At 45.9% G+C, this 27,983-nt stretch overlaps 1 protein-coding gene and 1 long non-coding RNA gene across 3 annotated transcripts in view; one reads left to right on the forward strand and one right to left on the reverse strand.

Moving 5' to 3' along the window:
* OVOL2 (ovo like zinc finger 2) overlaps positions 1-27,983 on the forward strand; it is a 42,026-nt gene that overhangs the window by 9,761 nt on the left and 4,282 nt on the right. For both annotated transcript variants that reach the window (XM_029594470.1, XM_029594471.1), the window contains exon 3: positions 12,542-12,728. In XM_029594470.1, coding sequence (XP_029450330.1) covers positions 12,542-12,728 — 187 coding nt within the window. The remainder of the gene's footprint in view (positions 1-12,541; positions 12,729-27,983) is intronic.
* On the reverse strand, positions 17,983-27,980 carry LOC115087363. Its single transcript, XR_003855501.1, has 3 exons — positions 27,951-27,980; positions 26,854-27,638; positions 17,983-18,384 (listed from the first exon to the last, which is right to left on the reverse strand). It is a non-coding gene; the product is annotated as an uncharacterized LOC115087363 (long non-coding RNA).

The raw sequence follows: 27,983 nt of genomic DNA on the forward strand, positions 1-27,983 counted from the left end.
TATTCGGTCAGGCCAAAGGTCCATCAAACTCAGCATCCTGTTTCTGACAGTGACCAATCCAGGTCACAAGTACCCAGCAGATTCCAAAGCGTAGATCCCTTCCTTGTTGCTCACTCCCAGGAATGAGAAATGACTTTCCTAAGTCTACATGGATAATAACGGTTTATGGATCCTTCCTCTAGGAACTTGTCTAAACCCTTTGTAAATCCAGCAATGCTAACTGCTTTTACCACCACCTCTGGCAACAAATTCCACAGTTTGTGTGCTGAGTGAAAAAAAAATACTTTGCCCAGTTTTGTTTTAAATGTGCTACCTTTTAACTTCATGGGTTAGCTCCTAGTTCTCATACTATTGGAAAGGGTAAATAACCATTCCCTGTTTACTCATTCTACCCCACTCAAAATCATATAGACCTCTATCTTATCTCCTCTCAGCCATTTTTCTTCTCAGGCACAAGAGCCCAAACCTCTTCAGTCTAGGGCTTAATTTGTTGGGGAATGGCCTGGAATTGTTCGTTTTAGACTTCGGAGGGCAGAGCATTTCCCATCCAGGCAGCCTATTGTGAAGAGGGGGGGGGGGGGTTTGAACCTGGAGCAGAAGAGAACAGAGAAAAGTCATCCTGCTCCTTAGTTCAGCCCCACTTCCCCATATCCCTGCTTTGTTTCTGCTTTCCCTCCTGTTCTGGAAGGGAAGGCAGTCGATAAGTGAGGCGACTGATGGGTCAGGAAAAGCGTGCATGAGGGATAGAAGGGGTGAGTGAGGCGAGCATAGAGAGCTCCTCCTTTTCCTTCTTCCCCAAAGAGGCACTTTTGCATTCTAGACCCACTCCCCCCGTCCCCAAGTCCAAGGAGGCTGAAGAGAAGAGGCAGTACATACCAACTGGTCCTTATCCCCCAAGAGTAAGGAGAGCCAGCTGCTTCTGGCTCAAACAGGAGTCCTATGCCTTTACTAAGCAGGGAGAGGAGAGCTGCTGGGGAGAAGGGCTCAAAGACTACCAGGGATTAGGGGTGACACCTGGGGGCCCTAGTACCATGGGGGGAGGGAGGGTGGCTGGGAATGGAAGAACAGGATCGCCAGGGGCAGCAAGGAGGAGGATAGAGAGAGTGGGCCCCTATCTCTCTACTCTTTCTTCTCATTCCCCTAGTGATCCCTCCATTCCCCGCCCCTCCCCAACAGTGCTCAACCCCCAGCCGTCCTTTGCCCACCAGTGCTCAGAAAGCAAAGAATGCCTGGTGACGGAGGATCACTGGGATAAGGAGGAAGAGGACGTGTCTGTGTGCGTGAGTGAGAGAGTTCATAGTGGCTCGGCCCCAAACCTTGTACAAGTCACAAATAGCCCTGCTCTGCCTCCCCTCCCCCCCCCCCCACCTCCCCCATTCCACTTCGTTTTTGTCTGCCAATTAAGCCCTGGTTCAGCTCGTCCTCGTACAGGAACTGTTCCAGCCTCTTTTATCATTTTGGTTGCCCTTCTCTGTATCTTTTATAGTTATACTATATCTTTTATGAGATGGGGCAACCAGAAATGCACACAATTGATACGGAGGCATTATGATATCTTTTATTTTCCATTCCTTTCCTGATAATCTGTAACATTTCATTTGCTTTTTTAACCACTGCCAGGCCCTTGGCGGAGAATTTCAAAGCATTATCCACAGTGATTCCAAGATCCTTAACCTGGGTGGTGATGCCTAATACGGAACCCAGCATTGTGTAAAACTATAGTTTGGATTATTCTTCGCTATATGCATCACTTTGCACTTGTTCACATTAAATTTCATCTCCCATTTAGATGCCCAGTTCCCCAGTCTTGCAAGATCCTTTTGTAGTTCTTTGCAATTAGCTCATGATCTTATTTATTATTATTATTATTATTATTATTATTTATTTATTTATTTATTTATTTAAAGTCTCTTATATACCGATAGCCGTTCGCACATCGCATCGGTGAACAAAAAACGTTTGGGCAGCGCCCTTACATATAACCGATAACAATACAGATAACAGAGGGAGTAGGCAATGCAAATTAACAGCTTCTTAACAGCTTCGAATAAGTTTGTCTCATATGAAAACATGTCACTCTTCACTCCTTTTTCCAGGTCATTTATAAATATATTTAAAAAGTATTGACCTCATTACATATCCCAAGGGCACTCCACTATTTATCTTTCTCCACTGAGAAAAATGACTATTAAATCCTACTTTCCATTTCCTATCCTTTAGCCAGCTACTAGTCCACAATAGGATATTGTTTCTTATCCCATTACATAAGAACATAAGATATGCCTTCCTGGCTCAGACCAAGTGTCCATCAAGCCTAGTACCCTCTCTCCAACATTGGCCAGTCCAAGTCACAAGTACCTAAACATTAAACATAGCCAATGCTACTAATGCTGGCAACAAGCGGTGCTACTCCCTATTGATTAACAGTAGTTTATGGAATTCTCTTCCAGGAACTTATCCAAATCTTTTTTTAAACCCAGCTACACTATCTGCCTTAACCACATCCTCAGGTAACAAATTCCAAAGTTTAATTGTGTAATGAGTGAAAAAGAATTTTCTCCAATTTGTTTTAAATGTGCTACTTGCTAATTTCATGGAGTGCCCCCTAGTCCTTGTATTATCCGAAAAAAGTACTTTTTTAAATTTCCTGATGGGTCTTGTGAGGGACTTTGTCAAATACCTTCTGAAAATCCAGATAACACTATATTAACAGACTCACCATTACCCACATGTTTTATTAACCCGTTCAAAAACATTTAACAGATTTTAAGGCAAGATTTCCATCTGCTAAATCCATGTTGGTTCTGTGGCTATCTGGATCAGTAATTTTTGTTCTTCAGAATTACTTCTATCATTTTGCTTGACACAGATGACAGGCTCAACAGTTTCTAGTTTCCTGGATCACCCCTGGAGTCCTTTCTAAAAATGGGCAAGACAGTGGTCACCCTCCAGTGCTCAGGTACTGTAGCAGATTTGAATGAAAAGTTAGAAGTCTTTAGTAATAAGTTTGCAATTTCATTTTTGAGTTCTTTCAGAACTCTTGTGTGCATCGTCAGGTTCAGTGATTTGTTGCTCTTTTTAGGTTAATTTTCTCTATTACATCCTCCCCATTTACCATGATTTGATTCAGTGTCTCTGAATCATTGCCCTCGTAGAATATTTCCACTCTGGGTATCTCCCCAACACTAATCCTGCGTAAAGACCAAAGCAAAGAATTCATTTAGTGTTTGTGTTATGGCCTTCTCTTCCCTGAGCTCTCCTTTTACCTTTTGGTTATCTAGTGATCCAGTCAATCCCTTGCAGATTTTTTTTTTTTACTTTAAAAACATTTTTACATGAGTTTCTGCCTCTCTGCAACCAGAAGGGGGCTGCTCCATTCTTATTTTTGTTGCCCTTCTCTGGAATTTTTTTTTTATAGCTCTTCTATATCTTTCTTTTTTGAGATCTGCTGATCAGATTTGCACACAGTACTCTAGGTGCAGTCACATCCTGGACTGATACAGAGGCATTACGGTCCCAGTTTGTTTTCAGTTTCTTTCCCAGTGCTTCTAGGATTTGTATTTGCCTTTTTTTTTTTTTGGCTGCTGCTACCCACTGAGCTGAGAATTTCAACCTATGCTCCACAATGAAGATCCTTTTCCTGGTTGGTAATGCTAATAGGAGAGAAGCTATGTTCTGCTTTTCTGCAACCCACAAAGTGTTAGAGAAAAGCAGAGGACATTAAGCTATAAACTTGGTGTTCTTAGGCTGGCTCCTGCTCTCGTTACGTCTTTTACTAGGAAGGACTTTGTTCCTGGTATTTGATACTGGGCTCCGGTGATCCTTTCTTCTGTTTGCCAACTTCCTTCAGGTCAGAGGAACAACATTAACGGTGATAGATACAAGTTACTGACATGTGACACAAAAAAACCACTTATACAGCAAAGTCTTTGCAAACGCGACCGATGTACTAGCCCACATTGTTAAAAGGGGAACATTTCCAAGGTACTGTATGCATTCTGCAGTCAGGGTAGAAATCCATTTGATTCTAGACAGTATAAATAAGGACCTGAACAGCAGCAATTTTCAAAAGCAGAGGCTCTGAATGTGGAACTCTTATTGCTATGCATACGTCACAGCCTAACGCCGTGTGGATAGATTGCCAAGTGCCCCTACTCAGTCCTCACATCATATAACTATTTTCAAATGACTAGAGTAAAAGATTTAGTTTGTCCTGATCTCCGGTGACTTTTGCACAGCTAACATGAGATTCTTTGATTCTGTGCAACTGACTTATTATAATGTCCTGTGAATATTTGTCGTCTTGCCTCAGTTTTAAAACATTTCTAACCCGTCAGTCCAAAGTCCTTGGCAAGATAAGTTAAAAAAATAAATAAATAAATCAGATGCAGCTGATAGACTTACAATACCACATTAAGTCACCTCTGGGAGGCCAGAAAGCAGGCTGCCAAGTTTAAAGAACTCTCCCCTCCAAAACTTGTATGAAAGGAGATATTTCCAATAGTTTCTTAAATGACTTGGATCCATATTGTAATGTAGAATATTCTATAATTTAGGGCCAGATATTGAAAAGAATCGCTCATGTTTAGTCACGGTGAGGAGATAGCTAACAAATTGAGACTAGCTTGGGATTGGTTGCGATCCCACGTTTTTTGTCTCACACAAATAAAAAAATACTGTATCCTTGTGTAATGATCTGTTAATAGCTGTGGATTCAGCATCACTTCTATATTTTGTAGACTTTTTTTTTTTTTTTTAAATTCAGGTTAAGCAGTGACAGTGCAGTACATCTTTTCATTTCTTTTCACTGTCTACATCTCTGGGATTGTGTTATTTGATGCTGTTGCCCACATGAAATGTAGGGGGGCTTAAGCTCCTGGTTAGTAAATCCTTTCTCTGGGGCTACTCTCAATCACGGTAGTTTGTACCGAGGCTGGTAGAGTGGTGGACTTGCCAAGCTAAATACAAATTGTGATCAACCTAAAGATGAGTCAGACGTGGCTTGGAGACTCCCAATCATTTAGCTTGTTTCCTTTAACTTTTCCTTTTTCCTCTAAACTTTTGGATAGGAAGAGGAAAGCAAAATTTACAAGCTTACCTGGGGCTTCCACCTTGGTGCATGGACTGAAGGGCAAGTATGTGGTGAAACAGCATCCGATGGAGACCCGGGAAGAGCAGAATGCGGATGTTTCAGATTTATTGGGCTTCACTGAGTTTGGGTCAAAGAACCTCTCTACCGTTGCCGCTGAGCTTTGTTTTCTCCGGGTCATCGGATAAGAGTGCTGGCAGTGCGGTGTTGGAAGATCTGCACTAGATTGGAAGGTCTGTAACTGCAGCAGTACTCGGATGAACCACTGAATCTGGATGGAGTAAGAATAGAGTTTATCTGAGGATTGAGCTCTGGTTGGCATGCTTGGCAGTGCAATGGACGATCCGTGCAGACCTGGGAGGTGCCAGGGGCAGAGCACAGGACCAGAATGGAGCAGCATGTAGAAGACCAGGTGCTGTGTGTGGACTGAGAATCTTAGAGGGTTGGAGCCCTCTCAGTGCCAGTAGCTGTCTCTCTCCCTCAAGGCCTGAGAGACAGTTGGAAGAGTTCTTTACATTACTCTTAAACATATGGAAAGAAGTAATTTGGACTGAAAACACTTAGTTGATTCCATACCTCAGCTGTGTAAATTGCTAAGGCACTGAATCCAAACTGGGAGAGCACGCAAAGAGGCTGAGAGAAGTAAAGGGTCAGGCCTCCGCGATAGGAAACCAACTCTCTGCTTTGTAAGCATCAAATATGGTTCATATAAAACACTATAGACTTAACAAATGTTGGCAATGTTGGAAAATGCAAATGGAGTAAAAAATCTGCACCTGCTTAACTTAGTTAGGTTGATATCTGCTTTGTGACCCACTTCCAACCTCGAAGAATGCAGGAAAAGAATAAGAGATAGTTCAAGGATGTGCTTAAATTCTCACACGAAAAGAACATTGCACTCTTTATGATTTATTATTACATCCCTTTGATGAAGTGGAAGGAGTGATGGATACTATTAGTACAGAGTTTTTGTAAGATTTGTCTGTTTTTTTTTCTGGAAACATCTCAAGGTATCTCACAGAGAGCGCCACACTCATGATCGCCATCTGCTGTGAAATGGATAAGGACTTGGTTCTCAAACAGTATTTTAAATTTAAAGATATTCCTTTTTGGGGTCAGAGAAATCAAATATTTCCCACTCTTGCCGTGTGACCCAATTTAGGAATAGGAAGTGAGAGCATTTGTGTGTGTGTGTGTGTGTGTGAGAGCTTGTAAGTGTGTCTAGCATGTGTGTGAGCATGTCAGAGCATGTGTGACTGTGAGATCATGTGTGTGTGCATGTCTGCATCTGTGAGAGAGAGAAAGCATATATCTGGGTGTGAGAGCATGTTCTGTGATTGAGCATGTGTGTTTGTATGAGAGAGAGGAGAAAGATTGTGAGAAACAACTCCATTCCTCTTGCTTGCTAATTCACAACAATTTCAGGTCATCTGGAAATCAAAAGATCCCAGTATGGGCAAGCAGGGGATTAAAAAAAAATCCTCTAAGTATTGGGTATTTATGTTTACTGTTTTGAAATATTTTATTGGTTTTTGGAAAATTTAGGAGTTTTAAATTCTTGGATGTTATTCTTTTTGTCAACTGTTTTGAAACATTCTTTTAATTAGTATGGTTTTACTTCTATTGGTTCATATTTCCTGATTTTGTTTGAGGTACTGTAATGCTTCTATTTTTTCATTGTTGCACTGCATACATAGTCTGGTTTGTGGTGGTTTACAATTCAGTTTTTGTCTGCACATTTCTTGTAATATTTTATGGTCATTTTAGTCTGCATTTGGTGAGGGTCTGTTTGTATTTTGCATGTGTGACTGACTGAGTTGACATATTCTGGTAGTGTGTAGGTTCTGTGTAGAGATCTATAGCAGCTTGGCTATTTCTGTTTTTCCTAATAGTAGGTGCATTGGCATTATAGGGCCTGGTGTAATAATTGTAGTGTTACCTTTTTAGAAGTAAGGTTCCTGTACATACCCAAATCAGTCCAGTCCAGTCCAGTCCAGTCCAGTGGGGTTATGCACTCCCACCAGCAGATAGAGTTAGAGAGCAAAGCTTCGAGGCACTGGTATCCCAAGTGTGCCACCTGCACAGTGTTGCCAACCTCGCATATTTACCGCGAGATTGGGCTTCTTTTTCTAGTCATTAGTGGGGGGGGGGGGGGTTTCCCGATTCACGGGTTGCTTTTAATTGGGCTATTTTTTCTGCCAGTCGCGTCTTTTTGGGCTTGTTGGGCGGGACTTGTGCTCTGAAGTTACAGTGATTGGCTGCTGCGATGAAGCCTGTCTATAGCAGGCGCACCCTATATTGCAGCAGTAAGCCAATCAGACCAGAACTGCAAACCTTCACGAGCACATTTGTGGGCAGACCCAGCACGGCATGCACAAGCATCCCACGTGGGCAGACCTGGAAGGCCAGCAGCAAGCAACAGAGAAGGAATCTTCAGACTGCAGCTACAGCCAGGTATTAGGAGGGGAGGAATTAGTATGTTGGGAGGGGGGAATGAGAATGTGGGGGCCAGAGATGTGCTCGGAGGGGTTAGGGAGGGGGGAATGAGAGTGGGGGGGGGGCCAGAGATGTGCTCGGAGGGGTTAGGGAGGGGGGAATGAGAGTGGGGGGGGCCAGAGATGTGCTCGGAGGGGTTAGGGAGGGGGGGAATGAGAGTGGGGGGGGGGGCCAGAGATGTGCTCGGAGGGGTTAGGGAGGGGGGAATGAGAGTGGGGGGGGGCCAGAGATGTGCTCGGAGGGGTTAGGGAGGGGGGAATGAGAGTGGGGGGGGCCAGAGATGTGCTCGGAGGGGTTAGGGAGGGGGGAATGAGAGTGGGGGGGCCAGAGATGTGCTCGGAGGGGTTAGGGAGGGGGGAATGAGAGTGGGGGGGGCCAGAGATGTGCTCAGAGGGGGTAGGGGGGTAATGAGAGTGTGGGGGCCAGAGATGTGCTCGGAGGGGGTAATCACTGTGTGGGTGGCCAGAGATGTGCTCAGAGGGGGTAGGGGGGTAATGAGAGTGTGGGGGCCAGAGATGTGCTCGGAGGGGGTAATCACTGTGTGGATGGCCAGAGATGTGCTTGGAGGGGTTAGGGAGGGGGGAATGAGTGTGGGGGCCAGAGATGTGCTCGGAGGGGGGAATCACTGTGTGGGGGCCAGAGACGTGCTCGGAGGGGGTAGGGGGGGAATGAGAGTGGGGGGGGGGGGCCAGAGATGTGCTCGGAGGGGGTAATCACTGTGTGGGTGGCCAGAGATGTGCTCAAAGGGGGTAGGGGGGTAATGAGAGTGTGGGGGCCAGAGATGTGCTCGGAGGGGTTAGGGAGGGGGGAATGAGTGTGGGGGCCAGAGACGTGCTCGGAGGGGGTAGGGGGGGAATGAGAGTGTGGGGGCCAGAGATGTGCTCGGAGGGGTTAGGGAGGGGGGAATCAATGTGCTTGGAGGGGGAAATGAGCATGAGGGGATTTGCTGTACCAGCTTCTTGCCAGGTAGTAATATGCTGAGGCGATTCAATGAAAATATGTATCGTGACAATGCTGACAATATAGAGAATGAAGAACTGGCTGTTATCACTAATTGTCAGACCTTGTTTAGTTAACTGTGAGAGCTACAACAATTTATTACAATAAAGTCAGCTGTTTTGTGTTCATTACAAAAGTATTTCAAGCGTTAAATGCTATAAAAAATTTAAAAAAGTTTCAATCTCAGGTGTTTTGGGCTTTTTTTGGGCTTGTTTTTTTTGGAAAAAAGTGCTTGTTCTTTCATGAAAACTTGGCAACCCTGCACCTGCAGCTCATCAGTATTTCTCTGACTCCAGCAGATGATGGTCGTGTATACCTGCAGCTCTGTGTGAGACGGATTTTTCTTGCTCCCTGAGGTGCTAGGTTCAGTGTCTGGGGCCGTCCCTCAGGTAGAGCCGGGCGAACAGGGGGTGGTTACCTCTGGCGGTGCTAGCCCGTGTGGTTCCGGGTCCCCTGATAGCCAGGGGACAGGCTCCCTCAGCGACCCAAAGGCTCCCCCTCAGTGGCTGCGGTACAGGGAAGTAGCCCCTTTGGGGATTTTTTTTCTATTATTCTTAGCTTAGGCTTTATTTTTTTCTGTTACTAGAAGTTAGGGGTTTTTTGTTTGTTTGGTTTTTTTACATAAAAAAACAGCTCCCTGTTCACCGCGGCTCCTGGGGTAAATAACTCTGCCCAGTGGTGCAGAGCCAGGAAGACCCCTGAAGAGGAAGGGAGAGTGTTTCAGTCCTGGTAAGAACCTCCGAGGACGTTTTTAGACTCCCTGCCTCATTTTTACTGCCGGCTCTGGAGATATTTTTACCTGGCGACCATTTCATTTTTGTTTTTCGACCTCCCACGCGGCTCCCCAGGGTTCCTGGGGCCGATGTTCGCAGCATTTTTGGTGGGAGTCACCAGGGCTGGGTGGCAGCACCTGTTTTCTTCTGGGGGGGGGTTATATGACCCTTTTTGCAGGAGGAACATGGCAGAAACTCCTCTGGTGGAACCCTGTAAGGCCTGCGGGGTATGGTCAGCTTATTTAGACTCCCTGTCACTGTGCACTGGGTGGGGAAGGGGCCTCAGACAAAAGGACCAAACCTAAAAAAGTCTGCACGCAGGTCAGGCTTGGCGAATGGGTCTAACGGAAGGAGCCCAACCCCCACTGTGCACCCTGTGGAAAAGGTCTCCCAGGATGAGCCTCCCCCGCTGTTCCCCACTGCGCATACTCCGAGACCGGAGGAATTGAGAGACACAGACACTGATTCTAGCAGTGACGAGACGGGACTGTGGGGGGTGGGGGGGGGGGGGATTTTCACCAGAATTTGTGCTGCTTATGCATGAAGGATTTCTGGCGCGGAAGCTCGCGAAGCGCAGAGCCCAGGATGGGAGCATGGGAGTTCCCAAGCGTCCCCATCTGTGAACTGACTGTCGTCCGTCCTGGGCAACTTTGGCTTGGGAGGATCTAGTAGGTGCAGTCGACCAGCAGGGGAACGACTCCACTCCGCCCCCGAAGGACACCGCTGCAGATCAGGGTGAGGTCCCTCCAGACGTAGATACAGGTGACGACTATCAGGATCCGGTAGAACCTAGTGCGGAGGGGGATGACCCCCCCCGCGTAGTCCGGCTGTTTAAGAGGGAGGAATTGCGCCCTCTTATTCCCCAGGTGCTTGAGGAATTGGGAGTGAGACCCTCGCTGGAAGATTCCGACAGCGAGGGAGTGAACCCAGTCATGGACGGTCTCCGGGGTCCACCTAGTCCTTTTCCCATCCTGAAGAAGATTCAAAAGCTCATCAGCCGGGAGTGGGAATCCCCGGAGGCGGGGCTTATGGTCTGCTGGGTGATGCAAAAACTCTACCCGCTAATGGAGGAACATTTAGAACGCCTCAGGGTATCTAAGGTGGATGCGGCTGTATCAGCAGTGACCAAGAAGATGACCATTCCAGTAGCAGGAGCGGCTGCTCTCAGAGATGTGCAGGACTGCAAGCTGGAGCTGCATCTGAAGCGGGTGTTCGAGGTCTCCTCCTTAGGACTTCGGGCGGCGGTGTGTGCCATCATGATGCAAAGAGCATGTTTATGTTGGACTCAAAAACCACAGCAACCATCGTCTTCTGGGACTTTGTCAGCTTCTCAGGCAGCTCGTCTGGAGGCAGCGGTAGCATATGTGGTGGTTGCCTTATGACTTGGTGCGTTTGGTGGCTCGGACTATGGTCTCCTCGGCGGCTCGGTGACTCCTATGGCTCCGCAATTGGACAGTGGATGCTTCCTCCAAGTTGCAACTGTGCAGTCTGCCTTTTCGAGGGAAGTTGCTGTTTGGAGAGGATTTGGATCAGCTGATGAAATCTCTGGGGGATTCCAAGGGCAATAAACTGCCGGAAGATAGAAAGCCCTACAGGAAATCATTCGGTCCTCAATCTCGTTTTCGGGATTTCCGAAAGAGCAGGTCAGGGAGGAGTGTTGCCACCCTCTGGTTCCAGACAGACCTCTTCCCAATCACAGTCCTTTTGCGGCTCCAGTCGTCCTGCCAGAGGTGATTTCGGTCAGGGAACCGGAACTGGGAAGCCTGTCCGATGAAATTAGGCCCGCCTACTCTTTGGATGGGCTGATCAGAGGCAGGTTGTCCCAATTTTACCAGGTGTGGGCCAGGATCACCTCCGATCGCTGGGTGGTGGAGGTGGGAAAAGAAGGTTACGCTTTAGAATTTTCTCGGCCTTTCATGCCGGCCTTTGTGGAATTGACGCATTTCCCGAAACAAGCGAGCCGCGGTAGAAGACACACTACAAAGACTGATTTACCTAACGGTTAGGTGCTGTACATAGGGAATCTATCAGAATGATTCTATAATGTTTTGGTTTTTGTTATGAACTGTGGTCCAAACCTGATTTTCAGGTATTGGGGTCGTTTGTTTCGGACCCTTCAGGGAGTTTTTTCCTCTTTGCCCTTGTTTTGGGAATTAGATGGTTTTTTGTCAATTATACTTTGCTTGGTTATCGATTAAATACTGATGAGCTGCAGGTTGCACACTTGGGATACCAGTGCCTTGAAGCTTTGCTCTCTGACTCCATCTGCTGGTGGGAGTGCATAACCCCACTGGTCTGGACTGATCTGTGGTATTACAGGAACGAAAGTTAGCAGGTAAGAACCAATTTTCCTTTGTTACTGTTTGAGTGCTGGCAGTTATTGCAGTTTTGATGTGGGAGATTTATTATATTGAAATTGTAATTCCGATACAGCACACATTATAATATACCTAATACCAATTCCAAGAGTCTTTTCACTTTTTTGCAGGGATTTATAGCATTGTATATAACTGTAATATACATGTTGTGACTCTACTTTTAATGTTCATGTAACAAATGTATAATTCTTAATTATTTTTAATTGTGTGTATGGGGAGTGTGTGAAGGCGGAGGGCGGGGGCCGCAAGCTGTAAGTTTCACCTAGGGTGCCTAATACCCTTTGTACCAGCCCTGCAGATATAGAATTCTATTGGTATGTTATACAGCGGCATCATTATGTTTTTAATCAATTTAGATGTAATTTCTTTTTTATTTTCCTATATTGCCCTTTCTCTTATGATATGGACTTGTGGAATATGTTTAGTGTACCTTGTAGCTATATGTCTTTTTTTTTTTCTTGGGTGGGTTTTCTTACATATGATTGCTTTATATTAATTCATTTTGATAATAATAAAAACTAATAAAGAGGGGAAAAAACCATGAACGAGTTGTGCTCTTTTAAAGTTGTTTACAAAATAATCTTTTAGTATCATTAGGGATCTATGAGGAATTAAGTAGCTTTTCAATGTTTCAGCCTCCATTCCTTTTTAGGATGGCCTGATTATTGGATAAGAAAAAATATATAAATGACCTTAAGAATAAACATAGTGTCTTAAGTTTGCCTATGGTAACTTAGCAATTAAAACTGTGTTGGTTTGCTGTGATGAATCTGCACGCACTGAGCTGTCTCCTTTATCCTTTTCAGTTCACCACAGGTACCTGCGGTGAGGCAGTGTACAACTGTGACCTGTGTGCCAAAGCCTTCCGCCTCCAGCGCATGCTTAATCGCCACCTCAAGTGTCACAATCAAGTCAAAAGACACCTGTGCAACTTTTGCGGAAAAGGATTTAATGATACTTTTGATCTGAAGAGACATGTCAGGACTCACACAGGTATGAACATTACCAATGTTTCTAGTAGGCTGCACCATATCCAAGGTGCTCTGCACTCTATAGTGTACTAAAATGCCACTTACCACCACCATATTTCAGAAATGCTTGATTAAACTAATACATCACACATATAGATGTCCCACATTTAGCCTACTTTCCAAAGGGAGAAAGGTGTACGCGATCATTACCCTGTCTGTGTGTCCCTTCCATTGATAACTTGGCCATTTGGTGTCCTATTGACACCAAATTTTGAGTATATCAGGGAGCCAAGAAGAGTTGAACACGAATATTAAGAACATAAGAAATTGCCATGCTGGGTCAGACCAAGGGTCCATCAAGCCCAGCATCCTGTTTCCAACAGTGGCCAAACCAGGCCACAAGAACCTGGCAAGTACCCAAACACCAAGATGATCCCAGTTACTGATGCCAGTAATAGCAGAAGCCATTCCCTAAGTCAACTTGATTAATAGCAGTTAATGGACTTCTCCTCCAAGAACTTATCCAAATCTTTTTTAAACCCAGCTACACTAACTGCACTAACCATATCCTCTGGCAACAAATTCCAGATCTTAATTGTGCGTTGAGTGAAAAAGAACTTTCTCCAATCATTTATTTGTTTTTTTTATATACCGACATTCAACTAAAGTCATCACATCGGTTTACATATAACAAAAATTAGAGGGGTTACATTGTAATAGAAAGTAAAACAGAAAATAATAAAACAGAGAAGGAGAAATAAAAAGAGAGATAAGTTAGAATTAGGTGTTACTTCTTCTTATCATGTATAAATGCTTTTTGAAAACGCCAAGTTTTTGGATTCTTTTTAAAAGTTTGTGAGGATGATTCAAGTCTCAGATCAGTTGGAAGGGTATTCCATAAGAGTGGTCCGGCTATTGAGAAGGCACGTTGTCTTGTTGAAGTGATGCGGGACAGTTTTGGAGAGGGAGCTTCAAGGAGACCAGTGTTTGTGGAATGTAAATTTCTTTTTGAAACTTGGAAGAAAAATGTTGTAACCATCCAATTTGTCTTGTTGTTATACAAAGTTTTATGAGTAAGAGATAAGGCCTTGTATTGAATTCTATAAAATATTGGCAACCAGTGTAGGTCTTTTAGAACTGGAGTAATGTGATCTGATCTTTTGAGGTTGCTGAGTAACCTTGCTGCAGCATTTTGTAAGAGTTGAAGTGGAGCAATGGTGGAAGCAGGTAATCCAAGAAGAATTGCATTACCATAATCTAATTTAGAAAATAAAAGGGTTTGCAAGACAATGCGATAAGCATGGTGATGGAGAGAGTGTACTTGTAGAAACCTTCTTTTATGATATTACAAGCCGTTAAGCCCATTAAAACGGGCTACATTAACATTTTTTTTGGATCATTTCCTTCCCCCTCATTCTCCCTCCCACCTCCCCCCTCCCCCACTCTCTCCCCTCTCCCCTCAGTCACTCCTCTCCCTCCTCCCCTCAGTCACTCCCCCCTCCTCCCTCCCTCAGTCACTCCTATCTCCCCCAGTCACTCCCCCCAGTCACTCCTCCCTCCCTCCCCCTCGTCAGTCACTCCTCCCTCCCCCCTCCCCTCAGTCACTCCTCCCTCCCTCCTCCCCTCAGTCACTCCTCCCCCCCCTCCGTCACTCCTCCCTCCTCCCCTCAGTCGATCTCCCCCGAAGACCCGGAGCGGCCCGAAGACCCGGAGCGGCGGGAGCGGCAGCCCCGGCCCGAAGACCCGGAGCGGCAGGAGCGGCGGCCCGAAGACGCGGCGGCATTCGCGCGAGGGAGGGACAGAGTCTGTCCCTCCCTCGCGCGCATGCCGCCGCCGCTCCGGGTCTTCGGGCCGGGGCCGCCGCTGCCGCCGCTCCGGGTCGTCGGGCCGCCGCCGCCGCTCCGGGTCTTCGGGCCGCCGCTCCTGCCGCTCCTACAGCGCCCATTTTTATTTTTAAGAGGCACACTGTGACCGACGTGCTCGCATGCGCGGTAGAGCTGCTCTCTACTGCGCATTTGCGGCACGTCGGTCAACCTTCGTTTATTAGGTTGATTAATATGTTGCTTAAAACATAGTTCTGAGTCTAAATTGACTCCTAGATCTCTTACATTGAGTAGAATTTTTTTTGTTATGTAGTTATTAAGATGGAGGTCAATTAAAGGTGAGGATTTATTACAGATATAGAGAATTTCTGTTTTATTGTGATTAAGAGCAGGGGCGGATTGCCCTATCGGGGGATCGGGCATCCCTCGGTGGGCCGGTCGCTCTAGTCACGTGGTATCTCCTGGGCCGGCCTGGGCGGCGAATCCCCGTGCCGGTCGTCATCAGGAATCCGCCCCTGATTAAGAGTGAGGGCCAATTGTATTAATAGATGTTGGATTGTAGTGAGGTAGGTGCTCCAAAGGTTAAGAGTATTAGAAATGTTATTTATCAGGAGAATAATTTGAACATCGTCTGCATAAATGTAATATGATAATTTAAGATCAGATAGGAGTTTACATAGTGGGAGTAAATATATATTAAAAAGTGTTAAAGATAATGAAGAACCTTGAGGGACTCCATGTGGAAGAGGAATTAGTATGGATTCCTTGTAATTAGTTTTAACTATGTACGATCTATTGCATAGGTATGATGTGAACCAGTTGATAGTGTTATCACATAAACCGATTTCTTCTAGTCTTTTCAGAAGAATATTTTGGTTTACGGTGTCAAAGGCAGCAGAAATATCAAGGAGAATAAGGATGAATTTTTGTCCGTTGTCTAATCCTTTTAGGATTAAATTAGAGAGAGAGATTAATAGGGTTTCCATGCTGAGAGTACTTCTGAAACCATGCTGAGCTGGAAAAAGTATTTTATGTTTTTCAAGGTGTTCTTGGAGTTGCTGATTAACAAATTTTTCTAATATTTTGGCTATGAAGGGGAGATTGGATATAAGTCTAAAGTTGGCAATGTTAGATTGGTCAAGATGAGATTTTTTGAGAGTAGGTTTAATCACTGCACATTTTAATTTGTCAGGGAAAATGCCTTCATTTAGTGAAAGATTTATAATATCTGCAATTGGTCTAGCAATAATGTTAGAGACTAATTTAAGTAGTTTAGTTGGGATAGCATCAATTGGGTGAGAGGCCGGATTCATTTTTTGAATGATGTTTTGAACTTCAGTGGAAGATATAGTATCAAAAAAAGACCAATTTAAATTTGGTTTGATTGTAATGGATATGGTGTTTTCTTTAATTTTTGGTAGATCCATGGTAAGGTTGAATATTTTTTCTCTAAAAAAGTAGCAAAGTCATCACATGAGATAAGTTGTTGAGTTTTGGGAAAAGGAGGTTTGCCTTGTAGTGTGAGTTCTTTAATGTATGTAAAAAGTTCTCTAGGATTGGATTGATATTTGTGTATTTTTTCAGCATAGAAATGTTTTAGCTTTATTAATATCTGATTTATATATGTAAAGAATAGGTTTGTATCTGTCTTTTAATTGATTTGTTGGGTTTTTTTCTCCATTTTTTTTCTGTTGATCTAAGTATTTTTTTTATTAGTCTTAAATGTGCTACTTGCTAACTTCATGGCGTGCCCCCTAGTCCTTTTATTATCTGAAAGTGTAACTGATTCACATCTACTCGTTCAAGACCTCTCATCATTTTAAAGACCTCTATCATATCCCCCCCTCAGCTGTCTCTTCTCCAAGCTGAACAGCCCTAACCTCTTCAGCCTTTCCTCATAGGGGAGCTGTTCCATCCCCTTTATCATTTTGGTTGCCCTTCTCCATCGCAACTATATCTTTTTTGAGATGCGGCAACCAGAATTGTACACAGTATTCAAGGTGTGGTTTCACTATTGTTATTAAAGCTCTGTTGTTAAAGCTGAGAGTAGCAGTCTGTTATTAACGAAGTTGCTGGAGATAGCAATCCGTTATTATTTAGAATAGTTGTGGGTGGATCTTTGGACCAGTGGCAGGTGACCACGCCCTTGGGGGAAATCTCGAGAGGGACCACTGGTCAGGCTTAGTGTAGGAGACAGACACACACTAGTTCTTTTATTAGACAATATATTAAACCACCAGAGGTGGCAATAGTGAGCTGGAAGTGCCCGGTTGGGCAGTAGTCCCTCAGGTACTGGAACAGCGATCCCAAGGTGGCTGAGCTATAGAAAAACTAAGAAAGTGAGTAGATAGGATATGCAGAGTTCTGGAACAAGTCCTTGATGATAACACTCACGCCATAGTCTCTTCAGGCAGCCCAGGAGTTGGAATGCAGTAGGCCCTCAAGGAGCGAGTACCTGGTCCCAGGGAAAGCTCTGAGAGAGAGATGGAAACTCACTAATGTTGTAAGCAGCGATGACTTCTTAGCAGAAGTGGTATTGAGGAGCTGGTCCGGGACGTGAGCCCTCGAGGAGCGAGTACCGGTTCTTGGTTGCAACCTGAAAAGAAAAAGAGCGAGGCCCAGAGGAGTGGGTACCTCTAGTGAAGTCCGAGGAAGCAGAGTAGCTAGGGTTGTGGAGAGTGAATCCCATCCGCAATGACCTGGAGGAAGCTAGGTAAACTTATCCCTTGCTAACTCTTCTTGTTAGCGAAAACCGAGACCTTAAATATCTGGAGATGATGATGTCATCTCAGGGGGACGCCCCTGAGGTTCTCGCAGACGCCAGTACAACAGTCTGGCCGCGCGCGAGACTTCTGACTGACAAAAGGGGGTCGGCTAGAAACTCATCTGCTGTGAGGTTGAAAGAGAAGATAGAGAGAGAAAAACAAGAGCTGCATCCCAAACAGGAACCGTGGAGATCCCAGAAGAGGGTTACAGCACTTGAGGCCTTACCTGCCAGCGTGTGCATTCTTTTGCTATTGAAAGAGACTGAGATTTTTGGTGCTGAACCATTGCATTGGACATTCAGTGTACTGCTTGGATTTTCTTTGCCTGCCATTGGAGACCAGCAAAAGATTTTATTTTTAAACAGCCTCTGCGTGTGTAGTATGGTTTTTTGGTGCAGAGCTGTAGTAGCTCTGTTGGACACTGGAGTCTTATTTTTGTAAGGAGGCAATTTTCAAAACCGCATGGGCAGATGGCAGTCTGTGTGTGCTTTTCCTTGTATGTTTTACACCAGCTCTCAGAGGGAAAGAACACATGCGCTATCACTTTGAGAACTGTCAAAAGAAAAAGTATGTGCCGATATTTGCATTTTCAAAACAAGGTGTGGTGTTTTTCTTGGAAAAAGCAGACACAAGACTAGACGAGATTGTGCATTCCCTGCCCTAATCCCGCCCCCAGGTACGCCTCTGCTCAACGCAGGTAAGTGTGTGTTTGTTGTGGCACAGTGCCTAATTGAGGTGAACACTTCTCAAAAGTCCCCTGGGAATGGTTATTTACCCAGGTGAAAGAGCTTTTTGAAAACTGTTGCCCAGATTCAACCAAAGTGAAGTTAGAGCATGAGGTTTTGAGAGCCACAGGCCTCTTCAGATGTGTGCAAACGTAATTCAATTCTTGTTTCTTGTATTGCTGATAACTTCAGGATGCCTCAGTTAAGAAGCTCCAAAATATTTAGGTCACCTGGATATGAAAGGAGAAATAGCTCTTGCATTGACCTGTTTTTAAAATGGTGAGGTGGGGTTTTTTTTGTCAATCTTGTCCTGGACGATGTCCATAGATGCAATATAATCTCTTTCTGAACCCCAGAGCATGCACCTGTAAAATACAGAATAAAAACAATATACATAATCTTTTATTCTAAAGAATGCCACAAAATAAAGTAAGACGGAGACTTAGCTGCTATTGTGTATATTCATCATTTGTTATAAGCTAGCAATAAAATGTATTAACTCTGAATTCTACATGGCGTGTTACATATTTTCCATTTGGAATATTTAAAGATAGCCTTATTTGTTTAATTAGTGCAGTGGGAACGCTCCCTTCTTAATTATTGTGGTTAATACCTGACCTGGCAAGGACTCTCTCTGCCCATCCTGTGCCTACAGGAGAAAATCTTTGATGTTTCTAGACTATAATTTTGCCACCTCTTTATTGTACATAGCTGATCATTTAATTTTAAATACATTTGAAGCAAATCCTATTATGGTCACTCCTTACTGCGCAGAGGCTAAATGGAGTTTGGGAATTGGTAGGGCAGTGTTGCTATCGGTACAGACATTTGGAACTGGTACACTGCTTCTTGGTATTTTATAGCAAAGCACAGACCGTGTAGCTGCCTTTCAAAGTCAAGATCAGTGTTTTAGCAACTGTCAGTTCTGTCTGATCTTATCATTCTGGTCCTTTAGGGAAAGACTCCCAGTTTCTGGGCAGGGTTTTTGTTGTTTTAGGTAGGTCTGCAGAAAAGATTAAGGAATTCTGTGCCAGTTTTTGAGGGGATTCTGGAGGGACATTTCCCTATAATTGTAGATGAAAAAAGCATCTTAAATAAAAAGTCATTTTAGAAAGGTTTCTTTAAAACAAAAAAATTCACCCACCTGTATATGTCTGAATCACATTTCTTCCTTTTCCAGTTAAGCATTTACTTTTTTTATGATCTTTTTCTCTACCCATTTTTTAGCGGTTTGTGAGTAAAAAAGAACTTTCTCCGATTAGTTTTACATGTGCCACATGCTAACTTCATGGAGTGCCCCCTAGTCTTTCTATTATCCTTTTTTTCTCTGCTCCTTTCTCCTGTCTCCTTTTCTTGAGTGCTTACTCCGCACTTTCTTCCCTCCTCTACTAGAATTATCCAGTTATGTGAAACCTTGCTGAACCTCAAGTGCACTAAAATGTCAGGCATCTAATTTGTTGATGTATGCCAGTGTCTGAAACATTTTGTTTTTGTTTGAGAGCTCTGCCTCTTAAGTGCCAATAGAGTTAGCATGAGTGTTACCCTGGACACTCATGCTCTAGGGGTCACCTTTATGATGCTACATCCAAGTTTGACTGCATCCATGTGGAGCTGTAGCCGTGACCTGTCTTTAGGATGGATAGGATGTAAGTCGGGGGCAAGAAAAATACCAGGGAGGGGGCTAGAACTAAATTTTTAGGCAGCAACGGTAGCCACTAACAACAGTATGCCCTCAGGTTACTTGGGCTAAATTGAAGGAATATATCTAGTGAAATTCACACAGCTATAGAAAATGCCACTCCAACTACTTCCATTAACATTCAGCATACGATGCTAAAAGTTCTGTAGGTAAATGCAAGAAGCTAACACCTAATACTAGGCAGAGATGGATATTATTTCATGCTAGTAGGAAAGCCCAACAAAAATCATGGGGTGAAATGAGTTTAAAACATGTACTCTCAATACTGTAATGCAACCTCCCTTGTTTATATGCACAGTCATCTCTGTCAGCTACTAAGGTCCTCTGACTCAGGTTTCCCATCCTCTAAAGTCCCTCACTCACCATACGCAAATCAACTGAGCATCACCATCCAATAAGCTCCCAGTCCCCCCCGTCCCCCCCCGACATCCCCCTAAGGCATCCAAATCTGGCGCTTAGCCTGCTGTGGATGTCTGTCACACAGGCCAAAGCAGAAAGGGGCGTTCAACTGAATGCACCTTTCTGCCTGCATTTGAATGTGCATTTTGCTGCTTCCCATTGCCAGATAATCCAGTATTTATCTGGCTAAGTGGCAGCAGAGAGAGCCTGTCAGGAATGCGCCCACCCCCCTTCCTGAGTAAAAATGTTTGTTCAGCCTGTGCCAAGTACACATTTTAAAATTTAGATGCATTTTTTAAACTCCCAATTCATTAGTTTACTGCACTACGAGCAAAAAAATACATAAATAAATAAATAATCTGGGCCTTAAAAAAGGAAAATTGGTTCTTACCTGCTAATTTTCATTCCTGTAATGCCACAGATCAGTCCAGACCAGTGGGTTATTCATCCCTTCCAGCATATGGAGTCAAGAACAAAACTTGAGGCATTGCTTTTTAACTGAGAGTGCCACCTGCAAGACCTTATTATTGACCTGTACCCAAGCCAAGATAGTTTAGAAACCCCATCACACAAACATAGGGAAGTAAAGGGTGGATACCCTGAACTATAAACCTTGTTTGTCAAGAACCAACAAGAAAAGGAAGTGAATCCCGTAACTGCCCTCTAAGAGAAAAATTCTTTATTAAACAGAAAAATTCTATACTGCGTAGCAAAACTTGGCAGAAAATCAGTCTTTTGGCCTCAAATGGGAGGGCCTCTGGACTGATCTGTGGTATTACAGGAACGAAAATTAGCAGGTAAGAACCAATTTTCCTTTTCTGAACATACCCAGATCGGTCCAGACCAATGGGATGTACCCAAGCACCCCTAAACTGGGTGGGCCCCCAAAAGACCTGCATGCAGGACACTCTGCGAAGGATGGCTCATCCTGCGCCCTGACACCCAGACGATAATGCCTGGTAAAGGTATGAATTGAGGACCACACTGCTGACTACAAATCTCCTGTGGCGACAGAAGTTGACACTCAGCCCAGGAAGCAGCCTGCGCCCTAGTGGAATGCACCCGCAAACTGACAGGAATTTGTCGTCTGTTACAGATGTAAGCCAAACAAATGGCCTCCCTAAGCCAATGAGATATGGTAGCCTTAGAGGCTTTGTCCTCTTTCTTCAGTCCACTGAAGAGGACAAACAGATCTGAGTAACGAAAAGCATTAGTAACCTACAAATACCAAAGTAGCATCCGCCGCACATCCAGAAGATGTAATTCTCTATCCTGAGGAGAATCTTTCAACTACTCTGGAAAACCCAGAAGATCTACCATCTGATTAACATGAAAGGCAGACACCACCTTAGGAACAAAGGAAGGTATTGTCTCAATGAGATTTCATTCCCGGAAATCTGCAAAAGTGGATTCCTGCATGACAGAGCCTGAAGTTCCAAAATCCTTCAAGCTGAACAAATAACTAACAAAAAGATTGCTTTCAGAGTCAAATCCTTCAGGATAGCCCTTCTCAAAGGTTCAAAGGGGGGTCCGCAAAGGACACAAAGTACTAGGTTGAGACTCCAATCAGGGCAGGTCTTTCGTACTGGAGGATGTAACAGCTTAGCCCTTTTGAGGAACCTTACCACAACCGGATGAACAGACAGAGTTCTACCATGAAACCTGCCTCTAAGCGCACCCAAGGCAGCCACCTGCACCCAAAGTGAGTTGTAAGCCAAACTCTTGGACAACCCTTGCTGCAGGGAATCCAGCACATGCGACACCTCCACAGCTAGAGGATCTAGACAACGCTGAAGATACCAAACTTCAAACAGTTTCCAGACCCTAATGTATGCTCTAGAGGTCGCCGGTCTTCTGGATTGAAGAAGAGTGGAGATGACTTGTTCAGAGTAACCCTTCAAAGTCTCTGCCTCTCAAAAACCAAGCTGTGAGACAAAAGCGATCCTCCCGATCCGAAAATATGGACCCTGACGCAACAGGTCGGGAAGATGAGTCAGACTGAGAGGACCTTCCACTGCAAGTCGCACCAGATCTGCAAACCATGGTCTCTGTGGCCACTCCGGTGCCACTAGAACCACGGTCCCGGGATGTGATTCTATGCGCCTGAGGACCCGACCTATGAAGGGCCAAGGAGGAAAGATGTACAGAAGAATTCCCATCGGCCAAGGGCACACCAGAGCATCGAGGTCCACTGAACTGAGTTCCTCTCGGCGACTGAAGAATCTCTCTGTTTTGGAGTTGAGCCGCATAGCCATAAGATCAAATTGGGGAGTGCCCCACCTCACACAGATATGCTTCCGGGAACAACTCCCACTCCCCAGGATCCAATTGCTGCCTGCTGAGGAAATCCACCTGCACCTTGTCTACTACTGCTACGTGCGATGTGGCTAGGCCTTCGAGATGATGCTCCGCCCAGGCAAATAATCTCCGGGATTCCAACACCACTGCACGACTCTTCTACTGCCCTGCCAATTGGGACTGCCCTTGTCTCGAGGCGATTGGACCAGAACTTCTCCTCCAGTCGCCACAGCCCTTGCACTGACCGGCCCAAGCACATCGCTCCCCAGCTGGAGAGGCTTGCATCTGTGGAGACCACCACTCAATCCAGATACTCCAGATCCATCCCCTTCTCTAAACTGGGATGAGACAGCCACCATGAGAGACTAGACTCCCGAAGCAGAGGCAAGGTAAGATGAAACACCTCTGAGCAAGGACTCCACCTGTACAACAGCGCTTGTTGCAGTGGTCTCATGTGTGCGAACGCCCACGGGACCAAGTCCAAAGTGGATGCCTTGGACCCCAGGACCTGTAAATAATCCAACATTTTGGGCACCTCCAGACGAAGAAGACGCTTGACCTGAGACTGCAACTTCGACACCCGGTCCGCTGCCAGGAAAACCCTGCCTCGAGGGTCGAAGTGGGCCCCTAAGTAAACCAGCGACTGAGTCTGCTCCAACTGACTCTTGTACACATTGATAACCCAACCGAGAGACTGTAAGGTGGAAATCACTCTTTGGATTTCTCGCATTCCTCCCTGGACTTTGCTTGAACCAACCAATCTTCCAGATATGAGTGGACCAAAATTCCCTCCCGGCGAAGAGCTGCAGCCACCACCAGATGTTCTTGTCGAATGGGGATGTGCAAGTACGCTTCCTTCAGGTCTAGGGAGGAGAGAAATTCTCCTTTGCGGCCCGCTGCCATCACGGTATGCAGCATCTCCATGCGAAAGCGTGGAACCTAAAGGAACCAATTCACCTTCTGCAAATCAAGAATGGGCTGAAAGGAACCCTCCTTTTTCGCCACCACAAAGTAAACTGAATACCTTCCCTGACCTTACTCCTCCAGAGGGACGGGAACAATGGCTTTTAGGGTGAGCAGCCTTTGCAGCGTCCCCAACACTGCCTTCCGCCTGATGTAAGTGACCACCTGGGACTCCACAAAGGCCTCCTGCACCCAACAGTCCGAGGTAATCTTTTCCCACTCTGCGTAGAAACTGGACAATATACCTCGTACAGCTTCTAAAGAGGAGAGGGAACCACTGGCTTCATTGGGCTGATTTTCTGCTCCCAGTACCCTGCCTGACCTGAGTACTCCACAAAAGGATTGTTGGCGCCCGCTGCCCTGTTTTGAGATGGATATAGACGAGGACTTACCGGAACGAAACAGACAGGAATCCCGAAAACGAGCCCGAGAAGGAAACACCTCCTTACTGGGCTTCCTGTCCTCCAGCAATCTATTCCCCTTTGACTCCCCCAGGACCTTCATCAACTGATCCAGGTCCACTCCAAATAACAGCTTTCCCTTAAAGGGAAGATTACAGAGCTGGACCTTGGATGATAAATTGGCCGACCAGTTACGTAACCACAGCAGCTTACGAGCCGCTACCGAGGAGACCAAGCAGTGAGCAGACATACGCACCAAAGCATCTGCCATGTAGACTATGCCTGCCTCCAGACACGCAGCTTGCAACATGCCACAGTCTGCTGCGGATGTCAGCTTCGGGCCCCTCTGAACCCAACAGAGATAGGCCCTTTGCATTAAATTGGCAACAGAGAGCTGTCCGAAAACTCAACGCTGAGACCTCAAACATCTGTTTGAATTGTACCTCCAGCTTACGATCCTGGACATCCTTCAGGGCCGCTGCCCCTGCCACTGGGATTGTCGTCTTATTGGTTAACGCAGAGACGGCCATGTCCACTTTCGGGATCCTCAGCAATTTCAGGTAGTCTTCCTTTAAGGGATAAAGTTTGGCCATCACTCTGCCCACCTTCAGGCCAGCATCCGGGGAGTCCGGTTTCCAGTTCACCAGCTTTCGGATCTTCTTGGGCAACGGAAAAGTGCTAGTGGGTCCCCTCAGCCCATCCAGGACTGGGTTAACACCCTCATTATCAGACTCTTCCTGAATGGCCTTCACTCCTAATTCCTCCATCACCTGTGGGATGAGGGGACGCAGTTCATCCCTTTTAAACAGATGCACTATCTGCGGATCGTCTCCCTCCGAGACTGGGAACTTGACAGGATCAGGGTCATCTTTTGCCCCATGTGTGTCAGGAGTCAGTGGTGCATCTGGGTCAGCTCCTGCACTGAGGGGGTCCAATTGGGACTGATCAGAGTTCTCATCGTCTCTGGGACCAGCCTCTGCAGCCACACGGCGCAAACCCAGGTGCTGAATAATATCGCCAGTCCCCCGAGAAGCCACTTTAGACTTTTTAGCTGTGGGAGCCCGTGGGCATTCCCCTGCCCACCCATTTCCTCTACTTCTCCTAGCCAGATATGCCTTATGGAGGAGGAGAATAAAATCTAGGGAAAAATCCCCTGATTCATCTTCCCCCGATCCCGGGGGACTATCAGCTGCCTCACCTTTCCTTTCTGAGGCATCCTACCTGATTGGGAAAAGAGGGGGGGAGAATCTCCTGACCGCCCTGCGGTCTCCTGCACTGCCTCCCCGGCAGCAACAGGAACAGACCCTTCTGACCTCCTGCCGCGATTTCCTGTGCGGCTCGAGGGACCTTCCTGCCTCAAAACACATGAGGGGCAGAGGGAACGCGAGTTCAGACCTGCTGCTGCCGCACCACATGCACGGCAGGCAGCCATTTTAGTTTTTGGCGCCATGTCTCCTGATCGCGCCCCGTGGCGCTCCCCCCTGAGGCCTCCCACGCAGTGACGTGCACCGGACTCTGGCCCAATAAGCTGCCGGCGGGAACGGATGCAATCCCCACCAGGAAATTCCCAGGAACATGGGCAGAGTCCAGTCGGCCCCACTAAAGCACAGGACTACCAAGGAATGAGGCACTGCGGTTTCCTCTCGGCACTAGCATTGCAATAGACCGCGAACCCCGGAGCCCCTGGTTAACAGCCAGTCTATTGCTGCTCAGCCCTGGCACCTCCCAGCCCTGGCCAACAGCTCCCGCTGACTAAGCCCTCTCTGCCAAAGTTCCTGATAAGCTCTGCTCTTTTGCTTCTTGTATGCTACAGTTTTGTTTTTTTTTTAATAAGGAACTTAAAGAAATTTTATTAAGCGGGTACTTCCCTGTCCAGAGGAAGAAGGCCGAGAGGGTGCCTCGGAGGATCGAGGGAGCCAGGACCCCTGGCTATTGGACCGTCCGGTATGCTGCGGGCGAACTCAGTCAGGGGTATCCAACCCCCGGTGGCCTGGCTCCACCTGAGGGATGGCCCAGGAAGATGCCTAGCACTTCAAGGAGCGTCCATGATCTGGAACCTAAAACTACTGTAAAACAAAAAATATTTTTCCTATTTTTTTTTCCTTGTTTTAACAAACAGCCTGCAGGTGCAGCTCTACCATCTGCTGGAGTCAGATAAATACTGAGGTCCCGCAGGTGGCATTCTCAGTTAAGAAGCAGTACCTCAAAGTTTTGTTCTCTGACTCCATCTGCTGGAAGGGATGAATAACCCACTGGTCTGGACTGATCTGGGTATGTTCAGGAATGTATGTTGAATACCAATGCAGTTTCATAGCACCCAGATTACTGCATTAGCTTGTCAGGGAGTGGGGGGCATGGAAAATGTTGTGTATCTCTATATGTCTGTTTGAGTGGGGAATATCTGAGTGGAGGAGTGGTTGGCTGACTGAATAAGGGGTATGTCTGTGTGCGGAGGAGTGAATGGCAGGTTTCTTCGTTTATGTATACAAATGGGGAGTGTCTGTGTGCATGTCTCTGTAAATGTGAAATATGGGTATGTCTGAATGGTGGCTTAGGTGCATGTGTCTGAGTTGAGGTATAGGTGTCTGAGTGCAAAAGCAACAATCGAGTGGATCAGCAAGAACAAAGTGAATGTCCTCAAATGACCCAGTCAAAGTCCAGACCTGAATCCAATAAGAAATCTGTGGCAAAATTTAAAGACTGCAGTCCACAGATGATCCCCTACCCAATTTGAAAGATGGAGCTCTTAAGAAGAATGGGCAAAAATCGCACTATCCTGACGTGCAAAGATGGTAGACACTGATCCTAACAGGTAAATTTTCAAAGGCCCACGTCCGTAAATTTCGCGGCCTTGCGTGCTCTGTGACAGGCCCGGCCACGTGCGGAAACCCAATAGAATTAACCTTTCTCCATGTCTTTAGTTTTATTCCTTGTTAACAATTTCTTTGCTATAAATGTTCAATGTATTAGACAAAGGAAACTTTTTTCCTGTATCTCCTGTTTTAATGTAAACCGGTATGATTTGTATTTGATACAAGAATGTTGGTATATAAAAGTTAAAAATAAATAAATACTTTTGCGCTGTCTTCAACTTCTGATCTTCTTCCTATGGGCTGTGGAGGGGTCGGTCCCGTGCCAGGACTTAGAGACATCCGAAGTGTCTCTATTCGAGTCCTCCTGTGGCATGTTAAACCTGGAAACATGAGAGTCCATCGGGCCAAATACCTGTGGAGCCGGCGATGAGGTCACAAGTTTCGCCTTCCTTTTCCGCCCCATAAATTGTCCAAACTCCGAACTCCAAAACGACAAAGGCGATCAAAGCCGATGTAAGCCGCGCGCGCCCCTTTGACGCGCGCGGCTTAGGCGACGCGCCGGCGGCTACTATGCGCCGCTACGACGCAGGCTTTTCAACTCGCGGTCCTCAGCTGATGATGTCACGGGAGCCCCGCAGGTGCAGGCAGTTCTTTCTCTCTCCCTCAAATCAGCTGGGCAGGTTAACGGCAGCCCCCTCTCAGCAAAACAGGCAGGCCCCGCTCTCACCTTCACTCCGCGGGCTTTTCAACTTGCGGTCCTCAGCTGATGATGTCACGGGAGCCTCACAGGTGCAGGCAGTTCTTTCTCTCTCCCTCAAATCAATTGGGAAGGTTAACGGCAGCCCCCTCTCAGCAAAACAGGCAGGCCCCGCTCTCACCTTCACTCTCCGCGGGCTTTTCAACTCGCGGTCCTCAGCTGATGATGTCACGGGAGCCCCGCAGGTGCAGGCAGTTCTTTCTCTCTCCCTCAAATCAGCTGGGCAGGTTAACGGCAGCCCCCTCTCAGCAAAACAAGCAGGCCCCCAGTCGGTGCGCGAAAGTTGCTTCTGTAAAAAAAAAAAAGTGACATCACAATATATACTTCTATATAGCCCACAAAAAAGAAAGAGAGATACGAATTTTGGAAGCGGATATTAGAGTTCAAAGAAAAAAGAAGTTTTAAGAAAAGGCAAAACCTAAAGGTTAACATCACAATGTGGTACTAAAGATTCCTTAGGTGTTGCATTAGCATTACGTGCAGCACTTTTTGCATCAAGAAAGTCCTTTGTATAGGATAAAAAAAAATATATACATTAGTTAAATTTGCAAAAGATTTGCAAGGAAAATTAAGAAAAAATTCACCAATAGCAAACACGTACTGCTGTAACTGAAAGAACTGCTTGCCTCTGGCC

Source organism: Rhinatrema bivittatum, chromosome 3, assembly GCF_901001135.1.
Source record: "Rhinatrema bivittatum chromosome 3, aRhiBiv1.1, whole genome shotgun sequence".
Classification (NCBI taxonomy): domain Eukaryota; kingdom Metazoa; phylum Chordata; class Amphibia; order Gymnophiona; family Rhinatrematidae; genus Rhinatrema; species Rhinatrema bivittatum.